The sequence below is a fragment of the Lytechinus variegatus genome, chromosome 9 (genome assembly GCF_018143015.1).
Source record: "Lytechinus variegatus isolate NC3 chromosome 9, Lvar_3.0, whole genome shotgun sequence".
NCBI lineage: Eukaryota > Metazoa > Echinodermata > Echinoidea > Temnopleuroida > Toxopneustidae > Lytechinus > Lytechinus variegatus.
Genome location: NC_054748.1, coordinates 16549397 through 16570276, shown reverse-complemented (window position 1 = coordinate 16570276; position 20880 = coordinate 16549397). Strand labels below are relative to the sequence as shown.

Below are 20880 nucleotides of genomic sequence, written 5' to 3'. Positions count from 1 at the left end.
TATCATTTATGTAGATATCATGTGATGTAATAATTTAATATTTCCAAATAATTCTAAATTATGTATATTGGGTAGCTCATAAAGATAAATGTAAAATAATTTAGTGTTAGACATGATCAGTGATTGCTGCATACTGGCTCTTTTGAAATGAATCGACAAGCAGTTTCACTTTCACTTTTCTATGAATTGTGCATGTAATACAGTACCAGAACTGTAACCAAATTATGTGTGCAGTGGCTTTTATGCTGACTAGTTTACTGTATCATCATTTGTGATGTTTTTTTTTGTAGCAAGCAAATCTCAGAATACCCTTAGACCTGTTATGCCCCCAGCGCCATGAGAGGTGTTCTACTTGACTTGGGTTGATAAGCTAGAAGATACATATGATTCTTTCCACTTCTCAATGTCTTCTTTAACTGTCCTCCTTGAGCCACCAAACTTTTAATACTCATGTATACTTTTTTGTAGCAAGCAAATCTCAGAAGACCCTAAGACCCGTTATGCTCCCAGTGCCATGAGAGGTGTTTTACAGACTTGGGTTGATAAGCTAGAAGAGACATGTGACTGTGAAGGCATCAACCCATCACATCTGCCAGTGACCATCAGGGAGGAGGTTGGTCGCCTAGCAACACTATGCTTTACTCTTGATATCTATGCAAATGGAGATGGGCTTGCAGACGCTAGAGGATCAGAGGAGGCTCCTCAATCAGAAATGGAGAAAGGTAATGTTCAGGGTTCTCAGCCCATCAGGGAATTCAGGGAAAATTATTTTACTCTTTTCCAGTCACGGATAAATCAGGGAATTTGATATTAAAAATACCTCAAATGAGGGAAAAAATCATGGAATTTTGATCAGCCCAAAATTTGAAAGCAGGGTATTAATTCAGTCTCTGTTATATTTTGTTGCTTTTCAAAAGAACATCCATTGAATGACTGGTTTTGGTGGTACTTACTAGTTTTACATTATTGCTTTTATACTGAAAATATGTGTAATTCACTGCAATAGCTTAAAAATCATGCAAAACTGGGAATGGGTTTGAATAATTATCAGGGAATTTTTAAACTTCATCAGGGAATTATGTTTTCTTGTAAAGCTGGGAATCCTGCTGTTAGCCCATTGTCTGTTGCTTCTTGTAAAGTGAAATGCTGTTTTTTTTTCAACGTTCCATCAAATCGTCGCATGCACCATGAACCGTCCTCTCTGCGCACTTCGATGCGAAAGTTACTTTTGCAGAAAACGCATTTAAAGAAAATGTTTTTTTTAACAAGCAGTAAGTGCACCTACAAGGAGAGCAAATTATTTACCAGTGTCTTCGTTAAAAAGTTCAGGTTCCAAAGTTTCATCCCGTATCTTTATATTTTCTTGAAGTTAATTATTTACGCCACAGTGGGCAACGTAACAGAGAGGACGGTTCGTGGAACAGATACAGTGCGCTTAACTATCGCATCGAAGTGTGCAGAGAGGATGGTTCGTGGTGCGTGCGACGAAATAGGTAGAAATCAAGCATGTTTCTACTCAACATTTTCTCGACCATGTGTGATTCATATGTGATATATGATCTCATTTATGAAAGGAGAAAAGACAGATATTTAAGTTGTGAACATTGTTTTTCGAAGAGATAGCAGTAGAAGCTAGAAAAAGCTACTAAAAATCGTAATTTGCTCGTGCACATGAAAATTTGGTAGCACCGCTTTCCATTGCTCTTACTTAGTCATGCTTGCATCATGGACATTGATATGTTCTTCAAATGAAGAAGAGATGCATATCTTTTCATTCATGTACATTTCATGAAGCAAATTTATGATCATGATAGCAAAAAATTACACTTCCTTTTTTTTTTGGGGGGGACGCATTGTATTCAGCGTTACATATGTATGGGTGTAAGGGGGGGTGAGAAATAAAGAGTACATGATATTAGAGTATGAATGCAGTGATAAACAGAATTGAAACTAAATTTGTAATCATTATCATTCTTATTTCAGAGTTGGATGAATGCAGATCTGTATTCATCAAGAAGCATTTCAGATTACTGGACAGACGGAGGATTATGGAGGTACTAAAATACAAGCAGAGCTGCTATCATGAAGCATTTAAAACTCTTCTGCAGTGTGAATGGGGTGAGTATTTGCTCCACTGTGGGGAACATGATCCATTGTACGACAAAAATATGTTTCCTTGTGAAAGGGGTACATGCCCAAATGCATGTATTTTGTACAGAGCCTCATTCAGGAAAATGAATTAGTTGAAGCCCTAATTGATCAGCTTTGATACTTCAAATTGGCATAAGTAGTATTTTCCAAGGCAGAGGAATACGGTAATAACAATAATATATAGCATTTATTAGCCGCTGATTTGTCCAGTTTCCAATTCAATGGCACACTATATATCACCCGGCTGTAGCTTCAGCTGCTAAAGGCACTAGGTGCATTTAAGAAATTCACCTCACCTGGGTTGAGTGCAGACAATGTAGATAAATTTCTTGCTGAAGGAAAACGCCCCTTTCAATGAAAGACGAGATTTGTAACCACTAGACCACAACGCCCCACTGTACCCCATGTTGTGAGTCCATTTATTTCTCAGTTTAATGCATCTGTTTTTTGTTTTTTTTTAACTGCAGCAACAAACAACTTTCCTGATGATCAAGACAGCCAAGATTTACAGGAAACCATTGATCAGTTATCGAGTGCCGACCTCATCTCCAGAAATCTGCCGCAGTATCTCGGCTTTCTGCAAAGGTACATGTATATCATCTCAATATACAGTATTACACTATATAAAGCAAGTACATTTATTATTATTTAACAGAAGTCTCTAGGCGCTGTAGAGTAAAGCAGCATGATTACCCTGCCTGCCAAATATCCATTTACCTCACCTGGATTGAGTGCAGCACGTTTTGAATCAATTTCTTGTTGAAGGAAATTACACCATAACTTGGATTCAAACCTACGACCCTCTGTATTTTTCAAACAGTTAAAAGAACAAAAGAAATAGTGAGGGAGGGACATCATCGTCTGTCTCATTTGCATGTCACTGAGTTGCCCATATCACTGATTTATGAAAAAAAGCGAACTTTAAAATTTCCTAACTTTCTTAATTTATTGTGTCCAGAGAATAAACCATTGGGCCACAAGACTCCATGTACCCTTGTAATCCCAGCCATGGCGTAATTTCCTTTATCAAGAAATTTATCCACATTGTGCTGCACTCAACCCAGGTGAGGTGAATGGGTACCCGGCAGGATTAATTCCTTGAATGCATGAGTGCTGAAAGGCAGCTCGAGCTAAAGCCGGGGTAACAATATTAATAACATCGCGCCTCGGAATAGAGTATTTCTAGATAGATGGCGCTATATAAATGGCTATTATTATTATTATACCATTTAAAATCTTTTGTTACAGGCTTTGCAGCTTAGATTCCCAGAAAGCTTTGGATATGATGATATTGGACTATCCATCCATCAGCCCGTGGCATGTTTATCAGATACTACATGACCAGCCCAAGGATCTCATCCTGCATTATGTAGAAGCTTTCCCAAGGACTCACCCACATAGCAATAGGTAAACAGGCTTTCTTGTAATACAATGATCTGGAACTATTATTCTTTATAATTTTCTGTGTATTGATCTCTTATGAGCACTTCAATTTGAAATAGGGATCTTTGTGGTTTTGGTCAGTTTAGAGTCCCCAATTTTTTTCTGTCGAGCCTTCTGATTGGTCCTTTGGCTGTGGTGCCTCCGTGATTGACCAGTCACATTCAGGCTTAGTACTGTCGTCCGTTCCCTCTGCTTCTCTTACACCTGTTTCGCTATCAACATGGGAAGACGATGTGGATGTCCTTACACCTGTTGCGCAAGAGGACAGAATGGCTCCACAATTCAAGCAATGAAAAGGCGATGAATCCCATGGAATATAGAATTTATTAGAAAATGACTTTTTTCTAGTAAGATAATTTTGTTTAAAAAAATGGATGAATCCCACAGAATACAGGATTTATTAGAAAATGACATTTTTAGTTAGACAATTTCAAATAACAAAAAAAAGTATGTAGGGAAAATCATGAAAGTTTAAAGAAAATCCAAACATGTTCAAAGTGTTTGCCAAGACTTATTCGCATGGAAACTGATGTTTTTGTGAGAGTTGCTATTTTTACAATACCTTATCATATGTCTATACAGTATGTCACTAAAGAACGTGGAGTGTAGTGTTTAGAACAGCGATGAACACCAAATTGGTATTTTAAAAAGGGAAAACTGGAGTCTCAATTTTTTTTTAGTTTGCATGCTCTCTTCCTGGCAACTTGCAGCGTATAACTTGGTTTTGTGACTGATATATATCTCTTTTTTTTCTCCAAAGGTATGCAATTGTTAGCTTGTATATTTTTGAATACACAATGATATCAATATTAAATGAACAATGAAACTCTATTTGAATTTAAGTTTGAAATCCACTTCAGGATTATCGTCAAGAAAAAAATAATGAAGAAACTAATAAACAAACATATAAAGCAACCTGTATAGATAAATCTGGCTATATCAATCTCTTAAAAAAATGTATTGACATAGAAGGCGTTTATATCAAATAATTTACTCTTACATGTACCGTGTTTTGTAACCCTTCAGGACAAAATTCATAGATGAAGTGATGGCATTAAAACCACTGGTTTTAAGTCTAGCAGAAGCTGCAGTGACCTTTGACATGCCAAGTCCCAGTGACCTATTTTGTGATTGCGGCAAACTTCCAAAGTAAGTGAAATTTAAGATGAATTGGTTTCGTAATGTAACTGTCAAATTGGAGGACTTGTATAATAACAAATCATTTGAACATGGCCTCTAACAGGCATTTTTCATTTTTATTTTCACGGGTCACTTTTCACAACCTTCTGCCTGAATCTGCTACTGTGGATTTGAAATTGCAGTAAATGGGAATTACATATCTTGGGCTCTTTTTGTCTCGCCTGCATAGCAGAGCGAGACCATAGGCGGCGCTTTTCTGATGGTGGTGGTGACATCAACATCAAATCTTAGCCAAAGGCTAAGTTTTTAAATGTTATCATAATGTCAAAAGTATATGGGCCTACTTCATGAAACTTGGACATACCAGTTATCAAGTATTACTGAACATCCTGCTAGAGTTTGATGTGACACGACCAAGGTCATAGGCCATTTAGGGTCAATGAACTTAGACCATGTTGGGGAATCAACATCAAATCTTAAGTTTAAGTTTTTGGAATGTCATCATAACTTAGAAAGTATGCTGGCCTAGTTCATGAAACTTCAATATAAGGGTGATCACGTATTACTGAGAGGTCATCACATTTATGAGTGTGTTATGACGATGCAGCACACTCGAGGGTATTCACAATTATGCGAAAGCAAGAGGCGCTTACGCCGAGTGCTTTTGCATAATGTGAATGCCAGAGAGTTGCTCGAATCGTCACTCACATCACGAATCTTAAAATGTGCATTAATTGTTTTATAAAACGGGTCCGCAAAATGAATTTTTCATGGAAATCTTGTTCAAATCCCTTCAACTTGTGTACGATCGCACAGACGAGGAGATCACAAGACTGTCAATTATGACATCACAGGCGTATCTACTATGCGCGCCTAAGTAGTAAGCGCATCAACATCCTAGCCAGCCTCTTTTACTGAACGCGTATTAGTTTTTACGTGCTATTGGAACTAATGCTGCACAAAAAATGCACAGTGCTGCACGAAAAATGCACGACTGGAAGGTTGCGCATAATTAAAGCATGAACACGTGACTTGAACACGCACTCACCATTGGCTACGTCCTTGAACCCGTTTTTGTCTCACCTGCGAAGCAAAGTGAGACTATAGGCGCCGCTTTTCTGACAGGCGGCAGCGGTGTCAACATCAAATCTTAACCTGAGGTTAAGTTTTTGAAATGACGTCATAACTTAGAAAGTATATGGACCTAGTTAATAAAACTTGGCCATAAGGTTAATCAAGTATTACTGAACATCCTATTAGAGTTTCATGTCACATGACCATGGTCAAAGGTCATTTAGGGTCAATGAACTTAGACCATGTTGGAGGAATCAACATCGAAATCTTAACCCGAGGTTAAGTTTTTGAAATGTCATCATAACTTAGAAAATATATGGACCTAGTTCATGAAACTTGGACATAAGGTTAATCAAGTATCACTGAACATCCTGCATGAGTTTCACGTCACATGATCAAGGTCAAAGGTCATTTAGGGTCAATGAACTTTGGCCGAATTGGGGATATCTGTTGAATTCCCATCATAACTTTGAAAGTTTATGGATCTGATTCATGAAACTTGGACATAATAGTAATCAAGCATCACTGAAAATTTTGTGCAAGTTTCAGGTCTCATGATTAAGGTCAAAGGTCATTTAGGGTCAATGAACTTTGGCTGAATCGGGGTATTTGTTGAATTACCATCATAACTTTGAAAGTTTATTGGTCTAGTTCATTAAACTTGGACATTAGAGTAATCAAGTATCACTGAACATCCTGTGCTCGTTTCAGGTCACATGACCAAGGTCAAAGGTCAATGAACTTTGGCCGAATTGGGTGTATCTGTTGAATTACCATCATAACTTTGAAAGTTTATGGATCTGATTCATGAAACTTGTACATAAGAGTAATCAAGTATCACTGAACATCCTGTTCGAGTTTCAGGTCACATGATCAAGGTCAAAGGTCATGTAAGGTCAATGAACTTTGGCCATGTTGGGTTTTTTGTTGAATAACCATCATATCTCTGTAAGTTTATTGGTCTAGTTCATAAAAAGTGGACATAAGAGTAACCATGTATCACTGAACATCTTGTGCGAGTTAGAGTAGTATTCAAAGTCAGCACTGCTGCTATATTGAACCGCGCGATGCAGGTGAGACGGCCAGAGGCATTCCACTTGTTTGTAAATAACTATACCCTAGTTATTTTTTAAAGTCAGCACTGCTGCTATATTGAATGGTGTGATGCAGGCGAGACTGCCAGAGGCGTTCCACGTGTTTAATTTCTAGCACACTTTTGGGCATTTCGGGGTGAAAATTTCACCCAAGAGCTTGTGTGATTTTTCCCCCCTGTGCCCTCTAGTTTGACACGATTGTTTCAGCACGAATTGGGGAGTGCGGGTCAAAGTGTTGCCTTTTCGAGAGCCAGTTATTTAATTTCTTCCTTAATGGTGATCATGCCTTTAATGATACTCCATTAAATGATTCAAATATCCATCATCAGCTATAGTTATGATCATTGAAATTTCCTCTTCCTCTCTTTGTGTATCTTATTTGTGATTTCATTCACCCAGGCTTGGGAGTCACCTGATAACATGGTCACATGACCTGATCCTCGACCGGATCCTGACCTCCGGTAGTGCTCCTGTAGATGATCTGTTACCTCTGTTCTTGAGGGCAGGCTACTGGAGGGGGGCAGTCGTCCTGTTACGCAGGGAGAAAGATCGCAAGATGGACGCTCTGAAGATCTGCATTCAACTTGGAGAAGTTGCATTAATTGATAAAGGTGAGAGCCAAGATGAAGTTCACCTATACATGTGTCATATCCTATGCCATTTGTATCACTTTTCTTCATTCAATATTGACCTAAATCAATTTCTGGAACACATCTCTTCATAGAACCTTCTAATATATTTAAGTATAAACATATAATGCACTCATTTCTTCTAAAGAAATAGACGGATGATTCTTATTATGGAGAGGGTCCACATGGCTGAGTGATTATTATTTCAGAAAACTGGATATTTAGCTAAACTCTCGGGCGCCCCGGGCGGCAGCTCTCTTTCCAAGGCAAGTCCCGTGATGCGTCTGCACAGGCACTAATCGGCGTTCCAATTTGGGAAAAGTGGGTCATCCAATGTTAGTAAACGGACTCTGTTAGCTTAGCGCATAGATGTTGGTTCTAAATTCTAAAGTAGGATATAAAACAAATATATCAGGCGTTTCCTTCATAGTGGGAATTATTAAAGCTTGGTTGGACTGGCAAAACTACTATTTTTGTCTCACCTGCGAAGCAAAGTGAGACTATAGGCGCCGCTTTTCCGACGGCGGCGGCGGCGGCGTCAACATCAAATCTTAACCTGAGGTTAAGTTTTTGAAATGACATCATAACTTAGAAAGTATATGGACCTAGTTAATAAAACTTGGCCATAAGGTTAATCAAGTATTACTGAACATCCTATTAGAGTTTCATGTCACATGACCAAGGTCAAAGGTCATTTAGGGTCAATGAACTTAGACCATGTTGGAGGAATCAACATCGAAATCTTAACCTGAGGTTAAGTTTTTGAAATGTCATCATAACTTAGAAAATATATGGACCTAGTTCATGAAACTTGGACATAAGGTTAATCAAGTATCAATGAACATCCTGCGTGAGTTTCACGTCACATGACCAATGTCAAAGGTCATTTAGGGTCAATGAACTTTGGACGAATTGGGGATATCTGTTGAATTCCCATCATAACTTTGAAAGTTTATGGATCTGATTCATGAAACTTGGACATAATAGTAATCAAGCATCACTGAACATTTTGTGCAAGTTTCAGGTCACATGATCAAGGTCAAAGGTCATTTAGGGTCAATGAACTTTGGCCGAATTGGGGATATCTGTTGAATTCCCATCATAACTTTGAAAGTTTATGGATCTGATTCATGAAACTTGGACATAATAGTAATCAAGCATCACTGAACATTTTGTGCAAGTTTCAGGTCTCATGATTAAGGTCAAAGGTCATTTAGGGTCAATGAACTTTGGCCGAATCGGAGGTATCTGTTGATTTACCATCATAACTTTGAAAGTTTATTGGTCTAGTTCGTTAAACTTGGACATTAGAGTAATCAAGTATCACTGAACATCCTGTGCGTGTTTCAGGTCACATGTCCAAGGTCAAAGGTCAATGAACTTTAGCCGAATTGGGTGTATCTGTTGAATTACCATCATAACTTTGAAAGTTTATGGATCTGATTCATGAAACTTGTACATAAGAGTAATCAAGTATCACTGAACATCCTGTTCCAGTTTCAGGTCACATGATCAAGGTCAAAGGTCATGTAAGGTCAATGAACTTTGGCCATGTTGGGGTTTTTCGTTGAATAACCATCATATCTCTGTAAGTTTATTGGTCTAGTTCATAAAAAGAGGACATAAGAGTAACCATGTATCACTGAACATCTTGTGCGAGTTAGAGTAGTATGCAAAGTCAGCACTGCTGCTATATTGAACCGCGTGATGCAGGTGAGACGGCCAGAGGCATTCCACTTGTTTATAATAGTAATTGCCAGACCAACCTCAAAAAAATAATTCCACTAAACTTTCTCAAAGCCTGATATATTTGTTTATTACATGACCCCGTAGATAGATCCTTGGCATTTGATTGGTTGTGTGATATCGATCATTCAGACCATTTTTACAATGACGTCATCGACCGTGCAATTTAGTATCCATACATCGTGCAATTTTGGATCCATAAGATTTTGTCCATTGGGCATTGTATCGGGCATTGTATGCGACATACGCGATAAACAACAGACCGAACTCGCACTGCATGATCATATTTTGGATCGAAACTGATAATTCCCTATGAAAAATCTAGTTTTAAGTGTCATGTAGGCTAATTAATGAATGTTCCTTCATACGTGCAATGGACAGAATACTTCATTCGGTAAAAGATGAAATGAATGATCCATTCAACTTGGCTACACCTCGTTCAATGGATCTTTTCATCTTTCACCTCATTAAAGGTCAAGTCCACCTCAGAAAAATGTTGATTTGAATCAATAGAGAAAAATCAGACAAGCACAATGCTGAAAATTTCATCAAAATCGGATGTAAAATAAGAAAGTTATGACATTTCAAAGTTTCGCTTATTTTCAACAAAATAGTTAAATGAACGAGCCAGTTACATCCATATGAGAGAGTCAATGATGTCACTCACTCACTATTTCTTTTTTTTTATTGTTTGAATTATACAATATTTCAATTTCAACGGACCTCCTTGCCTGAAGCACAAAATGTTAAAACAATGGAATTCCACGTGTTCAGGGAGAAATGAAACTTCATTTCACATGACAATGACGAGAAAATAAAAATATTTCATATTTCATGTAATAAAATACAAATGAAATAGTGAGTGAGTGATGTCATCAACTCTCTCATTTGGATGTAATTGGCTCGTTCATATAACTATTTTGTTGAAAATAAGCGAAACTTTAAAATGCCATAACTTTCTTATTTTACATCCGAATTTGATGAAATTTTTAGTGTTATGCTTGTTGAATTTTGCTTTTTATTTAAATCATGACGAAAATCTCTCGTTTGAGGGCTGTATACCCCATTTTTCCTTATCAACAAATATCTTCTCCCAGTAATACAAATCCTATTGCCCTCAAGAGATTAAATTTAAGTATAGAAACACCTGTTTCTTGACCTCGGTCCGCGAAGATAATTCACCCCAGCATCTACGGTCACAGCAGGGGGCCACACACGATGGATTGCAATGTGTGTAGTTCCGGCGAGCGCATGGCCATGGATGTATACACGCGTTGATAGAAAGTTTTTTCTTTCTTTCTTTCTTTCTTTCTTTCTTTCTTTCTTTCTCTCTCTCCCTTCCTTCCTTTCTTTTTTTCTTTCTTTCTTTCTCTCTCTCTTCCTTCCTTTCTTTCTTTCTTTCTTTCTTCCTTCCTTTCTTTCCTTCTTTCTCTCTGTCTGGCTGTCTAATTCTTTTCTTTCTAGACTTATTTTCTTCCTTCCTTTCTTTCCTTCTTTCTCTCTGTCTGGCTGTCTAATTCTTTTCTTTCTAGACTTATTTTCTTCATCCACCCCCTTTTGATCTACACCTCTAAAGAACGTGCATTTGCCAATCATATCTGTAGTAAGGCCTATGAATGTCCTTTTCTCAAAGCTGAGGTGTAGGCCTATACATAGAACATTAAAATACAAAGACCAGCATTATGAATCACAATGTTTGGATAGCATTTCAATGTTCTATTCATATCTATTCAGAACGTTTTCTAATTCGCATGCGTTATTAGCAGGTGATCTTCTTTATCTCCCATTATTGTTCTTATTTTGTAGGCCTATAGCCTGTGTATACGGTAAACCTCCCTCTGAAATACCTTTCTTGGTTTCATGTTTTCTTTCAGATTTGTTTCCACCAAGGCGTGCCGGAACACTTTCAGTTTTTTTTTTTTTTTTTTGGGGGGGGGCAAAATCCCGAAGGGGGCACAATATTTTTGAAAGCGTGAGATACGGAAGCGATCGAGCGGAAGAGGGTGTGGTTGAGGGTGTAAAAATTGAGTGTAAAAGTTGCGTTTCTAAGAGCATTCAAAAATAAATTTCTTGAGAATTAAACAGTCTTGGGGTTCTTTTTGATCCTGTTTCCTCCCTTCTGACCCAGACTGGTGTTTCTTCATGATCAGGGTCGCAGTTCCAGCAAATTACGAGCCTTATTGCAAACTCTATTGTTTTAAACCAATGTAATATAGGCCTTTTAAAGACTTTAAGATGACAAACATGCATGACCGTATGCATCCGGGGGCCACCGATCGAGAGGGCAAAATTCACCCAAAGTGTGCACGAAATCTTTCAATTTTATTCTAGAAAATGCAAAAGCTCCCCCATCACCATGGGCGGAAATCCCAGAGGGACAGGGGGACGCGTCCCCCTACCATTTTGGAAAGGGGTACATAATATCAAATGTCCCCCTACTATTTGTGCTCTTTTATTATGGAAAAAATACATAATTTCAAATCGAAATTATATCCTCGAATTTCGAAATATATATAAACAGATAGTTTTTGTTAAGAACTTGGTTAGGAAAAGAAAAGGCATACCGGCCCAACTATTCTCCAACTCTCATCTAGCCCTATATACCAGCCAAAGAGTGATGACATTGATGACATCGATGGCCATTGTCAATTTCATAACTAATAAAAATGATGAAAAAAGAAAATCGCCTCTGAATTTAGTGCATAGACGGTTAGACGAGAATGTTCCATACCCAGTAAAATCATACCTTTGTTAATCCAATTCACTTTCCCTTTATTCCAAATTTACTTGGAATATACTGAGAATATTTTCATTGTTTGCGTACTCAGTATAAAGAATAGTTTTCATGAGTTATGATTAATCCTTCACAATGAACTTTAACTATGCTTTATCCCCCAAATTTGTTTTTAAACACTCTATTAACGAGACTTATACTCCATTTTTACACAAAATTCCTGCCGTGGGAGGGGTCATCATAGGTAGATCAAGGGGCGAAGCGGCGGAAGGTGAGGCGAAAAATAAGAAGAAAGATAGGACCGGGAAGAAAGTTGAATGATGGAAGGGAGGTGAATAATTGGGAAAAAAGAAAACTTTCAGGACATGTTATAAAAATAATAAAATCGCTTGCGCTTTGCATAAATACACAGCCATCTTTTTATTTCAAAACGTGCTTGATTTTTTTTCACTTTTTTGGATCGAAATATATAAAATCAAATCATTTATCTAAGAAGATATCCATCTTTTTCATAATTTGTAGGTTTAGATATTAAAGAAAATTAGCTTGCCATTCGGTTTTAGTCTGAAATGTATTCATTAAAAGGTTAAACGTTATCACACTGTAATAAGATGGAAAAGGGGCTTTTCAAAGGTATGTTTCACAGAGGAACTGTTCGTCAAAAGACGCCAGGCTTACTATGATAATGTCATTGCTCCGTCAGGGGCAAAATTGTTCATTTTTGACAATAGAAATGACAATTTTTGGGCATAAAAGTGCCTTCATCGTATACTTTTGTCCTTTAATTATTTAAAAATTTATCATTTTTCTACTTTCAGGGGGCACATTGGGGGGGGGGGGGCAAAATCTCGTTTTGCCCCCCAAAAAATTTATTTGGGGGGGGGGGGGGGCAAGTGCCCCCTGCCCCCCCCCCTCGCTTCCGGAGCCCTTGTTAAAGATATATAGAGAGAAATAGAGATGGGGTGGAAATTCCTACCCATCTCTGTTTCTCTCTCTCTCTTTCTCCCGACAAAAAGGACAGGGCGCTAATTTTAATCACCTCATATTAGCAGAATGATAAATTTTGAACTAGAAAATAAAACAGACATTTATCACAATCAAATATGGGCATGTTCAAATGGGTCGCTTGATCAAAGATAAAAAAGGACACTGCAAAGGAACTTTCACTATGAAAAGGGGGCTAAGGGGGGGGGGCAAAAAAACAACTTTTTTTAAAGTGATTATTCAACAAGATGTACTTGAGGATGGGGAACATATTAAAAATGGGCACTGAAGGGATCGGGGTTCAACGGGCACGCGGTTTTGTAAACTAAGACACGTGATCGATCTTTCCAACACTCCATCTTCCCAACTCATCAATCGCCTGAACTCGCTCTCCAACGATGAACATTTTGACTTACAAAAAAATTAGCACAACATATCTAAGTTAGACATTTAATGGTGGAAACTAAAAGTATAAACGACCCAAAACAAACGGTGGAATGGATGCAGCGCACATGGGCAGTTTACCGGAGAACCACGTATGGTGCAATAATACGTTTGCGATTAAAAAATAGTTACAGGCATAGTTTGTATTTAAATTATGAATAAGACTTTGGGGTAAAAAAAATAATGATTTCATATTTTTGTGCATATCAGCAGCATGATTATTATACTTTGTATGTTGGTATGCCATTACTTCTATTTTTCGAACGTTAAGACTGTATCATTGCGCGAGTGAACCCATTTTCTTGCTGGACGGACAGAAACTATGCATGCATCGCGGTCCTTGCATGCTAAGCATACCGTAATTTTTATTCGCTTACTTTCCTTATTTCAAGGTCGATTTTCTTCGTTCGAAATTGAAAATGGACTAGTATTGGATGTCTGAATGTAATATGCCTTTGAAAACGTGATTAATATCGAATACAATAATTTCATTCCGAAGATCCTTCTACAGGCAGACAAGTCTTACGTAATAGCACAGCGTTGTTTATCATTTCGTCCTTGGCTCAACGCTCATTTAGCTGGCCCGTGGTGGTGAAATCGAGACAAGGGGATTACCTGGCCAAGATGGGTTTATCGGGGTTGGAAAAGTTTCCAAACGCGAATCGGGGTATAAAACCGCAGTTTGCAGTCCGAAGTGAGGTCGAGAATCAAACGGGACATTTTCGTAATGATCAAGTTTTTGTTGGGGTGGACTTGCCCTTTAAGTATTATGTCCATAGCACTCATGAACATTCATTACTTGTATATTATCTATACAATGCCTCATTTTATTACAGACTTGATACCTGCTACTGAGCAAGAATGGAAAACAGTTTTGGGATGGATGAAGAAATGTCAACCATCTGGCAAGGGAAAGGAACGTCTATCTCAGAGAAATTGCTTGAATTGTGGAGCCATTCTGTCCTCTTGCGCTGTAAGGAGGACATCCACATCGACTTCCCATGTTGACAGCGAAACAGGTGTAAGAGAAGCAGAGGGAACGGACGACAGTACTAAGCCTGAATGTGATTGGTCAATCACGGAGGCACCACAGCCAAAGGACCAATCAGAAGGCTTGACAGAAAAATTAGAGGAGAGTGAGATCAGTACTTTCCAAAGGGACAGTCACTTGGATGGATTGTGCATCTCATTAGAAGAAGGCAATGAAACTTGCAGTACTCTTCAAGAAAATGTACGAGAGGACCTAGCTTCAACTCACCCCCAGTCGAAAGCGAGTGTTTCTGATTGGTCACCTACGGTCACATGGCAGAGGATAGCCTTTCTATTGGTCAGTCACCTGGGCGCTGTGGAAGGGGTAAAGCTTTTGGTAGAGGCTCATGTTCCCGATGGATTTCTAACCAGGGAGTTTAATCAGATGTGCATCTATGCTTGCATATGGGAGAGAAGGCAAAGGTGAATATCTTTTCTTCAAATGAGAGTACATGTATTTGTTTTTTGTCTATGTATTTGTGGAAGCGCCGTGGAATAGTGGTTCCGACTCTCGCCTTGTAAACAGAGGGTCGTGTGTTCGAATCCCACCGCGGTCTAGCGTCCTTTGGCAAGGCGTTAATCCTTACTTTGCCACTCTCGACCCAAGTGATAATGGGTACCCAGTAGGATGTGAAAGATGTAGGTTTAAACTTGCCAGTGCCATAATGAAGCTGCAAGGAATTCTCCCCAGGGAGTGGAAATTGTGCACTTTTTGTGTGTGATTGAAATTAATCCAATGACCTGGGTAATAATGTGCTGTAAAGTGCTTTGAGCCATTCTGGGAAAAGCGCTTTATACAAATTGGCTATTATTAGTAGTAGTAGTATTAGTTTTTCTGTCTTACCATCTACGCAGGGGCGGATCCAGGATTTTCCAAAAGGGGGGGGGCACATTTTCCCGAGGCAAAGTTTGACAAGCAAAAAATCGAAACAAAACAGGTCTCTTTCAAGGGGGGGCACACTTCTGTTTCAACGGCATTTTTACATTACAAATTCTAATTGTGCCTCTCAAAGGGGGGGGGGCACGGGCCGGCTTTGCCCCCCCCTGGATCCGTCAGTGCACCTACGTTTTGTCTTACCATATATGGTACATGTACATTATAGGTGGACCAAAAGCTATGCAATTTGTTTATAAACCATGAAAGCTATGACAAATTGGACAGATTTTCTATCATTGATAATTAGTGGTAGATATTTTGGGGAACATTACCCAAGAAGAAAATAGCACAAAAAATCACTCAAAACAAGAATCTGACATCTGTTGAACACCTCTTGAAACTGTGATCAGATTTAAAAGGGGCCTTGATACCGTACTTTACACTTGATTTGTCATGCAATGAAACATCAACTATTGTGCTTCATTTTCTATGATCTTGTACAATTATTGTAGGAAAATTAAGAAGTCCAAGACAGAACTCCAAATCTGCAAATTGTAACAGACACTAATAGTAGTTTATCTGGGGCCCGTCTTACAAAAAATTGTGATTGATCTGATCATTCGCAACTACGGAAAGCCAGCAAAGTCAACACATATAATGCATAATTTGTTTAACAAATTTTCGGCATTATTCCTATTTGTTTCAGATCAGTATGCTCGATCTGTAATGAAAATCATAAGATCAGTATGCTCGATCTGTATGAAAATCATAAATCATAAGTCAGAAAAAATTGGAACCAGTGGGATTCGAACCTGCCATCTACTGCTTTCCGGGCAGCGACTTGGCAGGTTCGAATCCCACTGGTTCCAATTTTTTCTGACTTATGATTTATGATTTTCATACAGATCGAGCATACTGATCTTATGATTTTCATTACAGATCGAGCATACTGATCTCAAACAAATAGGAGTAATGCCGAAAAGTTGTTAAATTATAATTTCCTCCTATAAAAGCCTCTTCATTTACTACATATAATGCATGTTTGTTCAACAATTTTTCTAGATGTGAATGTATATCCATAAATTCATTGATTTCTTGACAATTTGGTGTGTTCTCCTTCGTTTACAAAAGACATTTTGCAAATTAACTGTAGAGAAAATTATGACACTAGCGCCGGTCCGACAGTCCCAGACCGGTAAAAATTACTGTCGGCCAGTAACTTGTGGCATGAAAAGAACAAGTAAATTCTTGCCTACAAGCACATGTTTAAAAGGTGAATGATCAAGTTTTCAAGTAGAGTCGTTTCACATTTTTTTTTCACTGATCTCACTACAACAGACTGGTGGTTGTTACAGTGAGAAAATTGTTTAAGAATACTCTTTTTTGTCAAAAAATACATTTTTACCCTTAGAAGAATACTCTATTTGGTTGTAGAAGGTTGGCAGGTCTGGATCAATCTTAAAGGGGAATCCAACCCAAATAAAAACTTGTTTTTATAAGGAAAAGAAAAATCAGACAAGTTGATAGGTGAAAGTTTGAACAATATTGGACAAACAACAAGAAAGTTATGAATTTTTAAAAGTTGTAAATATTGGTAATCACTATACCCATGGAGACTTCAAATTGGCCGCATATGGGATGCCATAGTGATGTAAGGCAAGGACTTCTCTTCCATGTACTCCAATACATATTATGGCTAAACTGTCATTTTTCCCAAAAGTTTTATTTCAAATTATATTTTTCTTTCATGAGGACATAAAACAATATACTACCTGGGTTATATATAGATTACTTCCCCAGGGGAATTGGTACTTAGGAGAAAACCACAAATCCCTGATAATAAAGTACATGGCCTATGGGAAAGTTGTCCTTGCCCCTTGTCATAATTTACTTACGCAGTTGCCAATTTGAAATCTACATAGAATTAGTGATCTCAATTTTTAAAGCAGCTATAACTTTCTCATTGCTTGTCCGATTTCTTTCAAACTTTCACCATTCTGTTAAATTTATTTTTCTCCTTCCCAACATAAAATTTTATGGCCAAGGCTGGATTCCCCTTTAACTCTTTGTGAGACGCAGCCCTGGTGTGAAAGATACTCCCTGAAACAATTATCATTCCTCCTCCTTTACAGCTTGCTAAGCCATGCGATGATAGAAGGAACAGATACTTATCTCTGGTCTAAAAGACACCCCCTTCTGGGACCGGTCCTACAACACGCCATGATGAAGGAGTACCAGGATAGCATGGAGGGGTGCAAAGATACCAGTAGTCAGGAGGAGAGGGTAAGTCAATGTACAAGGTTCTGTGATAGTTGGCACCTGCAGCCTGTTGCATAAAACTCTTTACCTGAAAACACTCTGGTAAAAACTGAAAACTAAGGTTAGTCTGACTTCAGCCAATGACTTTAAGACAGGGCAAAAGCTCAGGTTAAAAATACCTGAGTTTTCTCAGGTAAAAAGTTTTATGCAACAGGCCCCTGGGGGGTGTTTCTTAAAGCTGTTTGTAAAGTTACAAACGACTTCATTCACGACTGGAACATGTTCTTCGGTCATAACTCAATTACATAGTGATATCACATAGCACAAGAAAGGATCGCCAGTCATGCGTAAAGTCATTCGTATCTTACGAACAGCTTTATGAAACACCCACCTTGGCCCTGTAACACAAAGGTTAGAGATTAATCATACGCTTGATTTTCACGATTAATTGTACAATGTAGTCAATGCAATCAATCGTAGAAAATGGTTCTACGATCATTGCTAAGCTTTGTGTTACGGGGCCACTGGTGGCCATTTCGTAAAGCTTTTGTATGTTACAAGTGACATCAAGAATGACTGGTTTTCACCAAGGAATATTTAAAGGTGAATATCATTTACCACAAGACAGGATCTAGCTATTCGGAAAGTCCCTCTTGACTTAATATGAACAGCTTTATGAAACGGCCCTTGGTGGATTTTTCATATAGCTGTTAGTGAGTTACATTCGAATATAATAACGAATGGTGATCCTTTTGGTAAATGATATTTACAAAATTTTCATTGATGTTGATTTAGAGCCTGAGAGAGGATCACCAGTCGTCCCATAAAGTCGCTCATAACTTTTTAAATGCCCACCAGGTGGGTGTTCCATATGACTGTTGGTAAAGTTACGCACAACTTTCCAATGACTTAACATGCAAATGGAAGCTGACTTTTCTGTGCTCAGTCAATCACGCTATTAATAAATGGGCAGTTGAGGGGTAAACAGGGAAAAATCATGCAAAAAAACCCTTCCCAAAAGTTGCTGAAATTTTTATATTTAACATCTTTATATCAATGAAATCGTCCTCTATTTTTCATATTTCCTTGAAATTATATGCCTCAAGTTGCAAACTATCAAGAAAATGAAGAGTATTCACCTCTTCTTTTGACTCCTGGTTCACCTACATGAGAGTCTACCTGTGGGACTACAATAAATTGCTATTATTTTTTTCCTCAAACTATCAAGTGGTTGTCAGAATAGGAAAATATTTTGTAATTTTATTGGCGTTGTGGTCTAGTGGTTATGACTCTCGTCTTCCAAACAGAGGGTCGTGGGTTCGAATCCTAGCCATGGCATGTTTTCCTCAGCAAGAAATTTATCCACACTGCAGCACTCGACCCAGGTGAGGTAAATGGGTACCGGCTGGAAATAATTCCTCAAAAAGCTTTGCGCACCAAAAATCGGTAGACTAGCTTAGTTGAGGTAATACAGGAGTGCCTTGAGCACCTAGCAAGGTGGATACGTGCTCTATACAAATCCTATATTCTTATTTTTATTGTTTGAACAGTATTTAAGCAAGCCCTCAACTTGTCATGTTTGATGATATCTTTTATATGTCCTGTGCAGATCCTTCAAGTAAAGAAGCTTTTAGGCCAAGGAAATCACTTCATTGAAGATCCTAGAACTCATTGGGGTCAGTTTACAAACCTAAGCAGGTAAGAAGAAGAAACTCAATCTGTTGCTCACACACACAATTTCTTTGAAAATCTGATAGCAACGGATCATGTAGTGTGCGCCCGACTTAAGGTCACCACACACTTTACGACCGACTGGTCTGCGACTGAGTGAGGGGAGATGAATCGCAAGGTAGACATAAGCCTTGACACCCCACACCTTGCGAGCCGACTAACACGCGGTCTGCGACTCGCACATGCGCTTTTTGCCATAGCAACTAAGGACATGGTGCTTACTAGTGCGTATGCGCATTGCACATGTGTATCATGTACGTGTCTTGCAACTCTGCTGTCTGATTGGCTGAGAGTTGGATTAAGCTTGCGATCCAGTTGTAAGGATTCACCAATTCCAATTTGTTTATGACCATTCACATCTCCCCTCAGTCGCAAGCCAGTTGTAGACCAGTCGGGTCGTAAGGTGTATGGTGGCCTTCTAGGGTAACTTTATTATTAGAAGTCTTACCTGACAACAGATCTTCGTGTTGCTTTGGACGTTCTTCTACGTCCCAAAGACACAAGATTTTGTTGTGCTTACAGAATTTTATGGCTGTTAAATGATAATGAGCATTGGAAAGTTATGAAAATTAACATATTGAGTGATTGATGATATCTATTCATAATTTTTCTGACTGGCTGTACACTGTACATTTTCATATCAAATGTCTTGATGTTTTCTACAGGATATGCTCCTTGTGTCAGCACCCTCTTTCACAGAACCTCTTCCAAGAAGCTGCTGGCTGTTTAATCTTCCCTTGTGGTAAGTGGATGATATATGACCAGGGATATGACCAGGGAGTGGTTTCACAAAGATTTGATTCGGACTAAATCCCAGCGCACACTATGCGACGCGATTGCACTAAGATGTGATTGAAACAGAATCGCAGAGTGTGTGCCAACCTACAATGGGGTGGTTTCACAAAGATTTGATTCGGACTAAATACCAGCGCACACTATGCAAAGCGATTGCACTAAGATGCGATTGAAACAGAATCGCAGAGTGTGTGCCAACCTACAATGGGGTGGTTTCACAAAGATTTGATTCGGACTAAATACCAGCGCACACTATGCAAAGCGATTGCACTAAGATGCGATTGAAACAGAATCACAGAGTGTGTGCCAACCTACAATGGGGTGGTTTCACAAAGATTTGATTCCGACTAAATCCCAGTGCACACTACATATATGCAACGCAATTGCAGCAAAATTGCAGAGTGTGCGCGCCAACCTACCACGCGCTGCAACTGAGACCAGCTTTGTTGTAGTAGGATCACAGACCACATCTCAAACATTAACATGTCACATCTTCCTGTGATTTTTCTGCAAATTTCAGCCAAGCAGGTTTGTTGTAGACGATGATGTCATGGCCGATTTGCTGCGCTTCTGCAATTTTGATCTTCTCTAAATTGAAATCGTAACTTCTTGCATGGATATTTGTACTTAAACTTATTATTGCAATAAACAGGGATTACCAGGGCCCTATTGAATTTTGAGATAGCTTAAAAAAACGTATCCTGAGCTATAAAATGATATACATGTATAACTTGTCAAAATTGATCAACA

At 38.5% G+C, this 20880-nt stretch overlaps 1 protein-coding gene across 1 annotated transcript; it reads left to right on the top strand.

Moving 5' to 3' along the window:
- The first annotated feature begins 551 nt into the window (after window positions 1–551).
- Window positions 552–19762, top strand: LOC121421849. The gene is made up of 10 exons (XM_041616650.1): window positions 552–722; window positions 1984–2118; window positions 2619–2736; window positions 3400–3558; window positions 4621–4743; window positions 7302–7513; window positions 14276–14891; window positions 17478–17628; window positions 19214–19302; window positions 19705–19762. The coding sequence occupies exons 1-10, from the start codon at window positions 713–715 to the stop codon at window positions 19760–19762; spliced, it is 1671 nt and encodes a 556-aa protein (XP_041472584.1). The 5' UTR covers window positions 552–712.
- Window positions 19763–20880: the final 1118 nt, after the last annotated feature.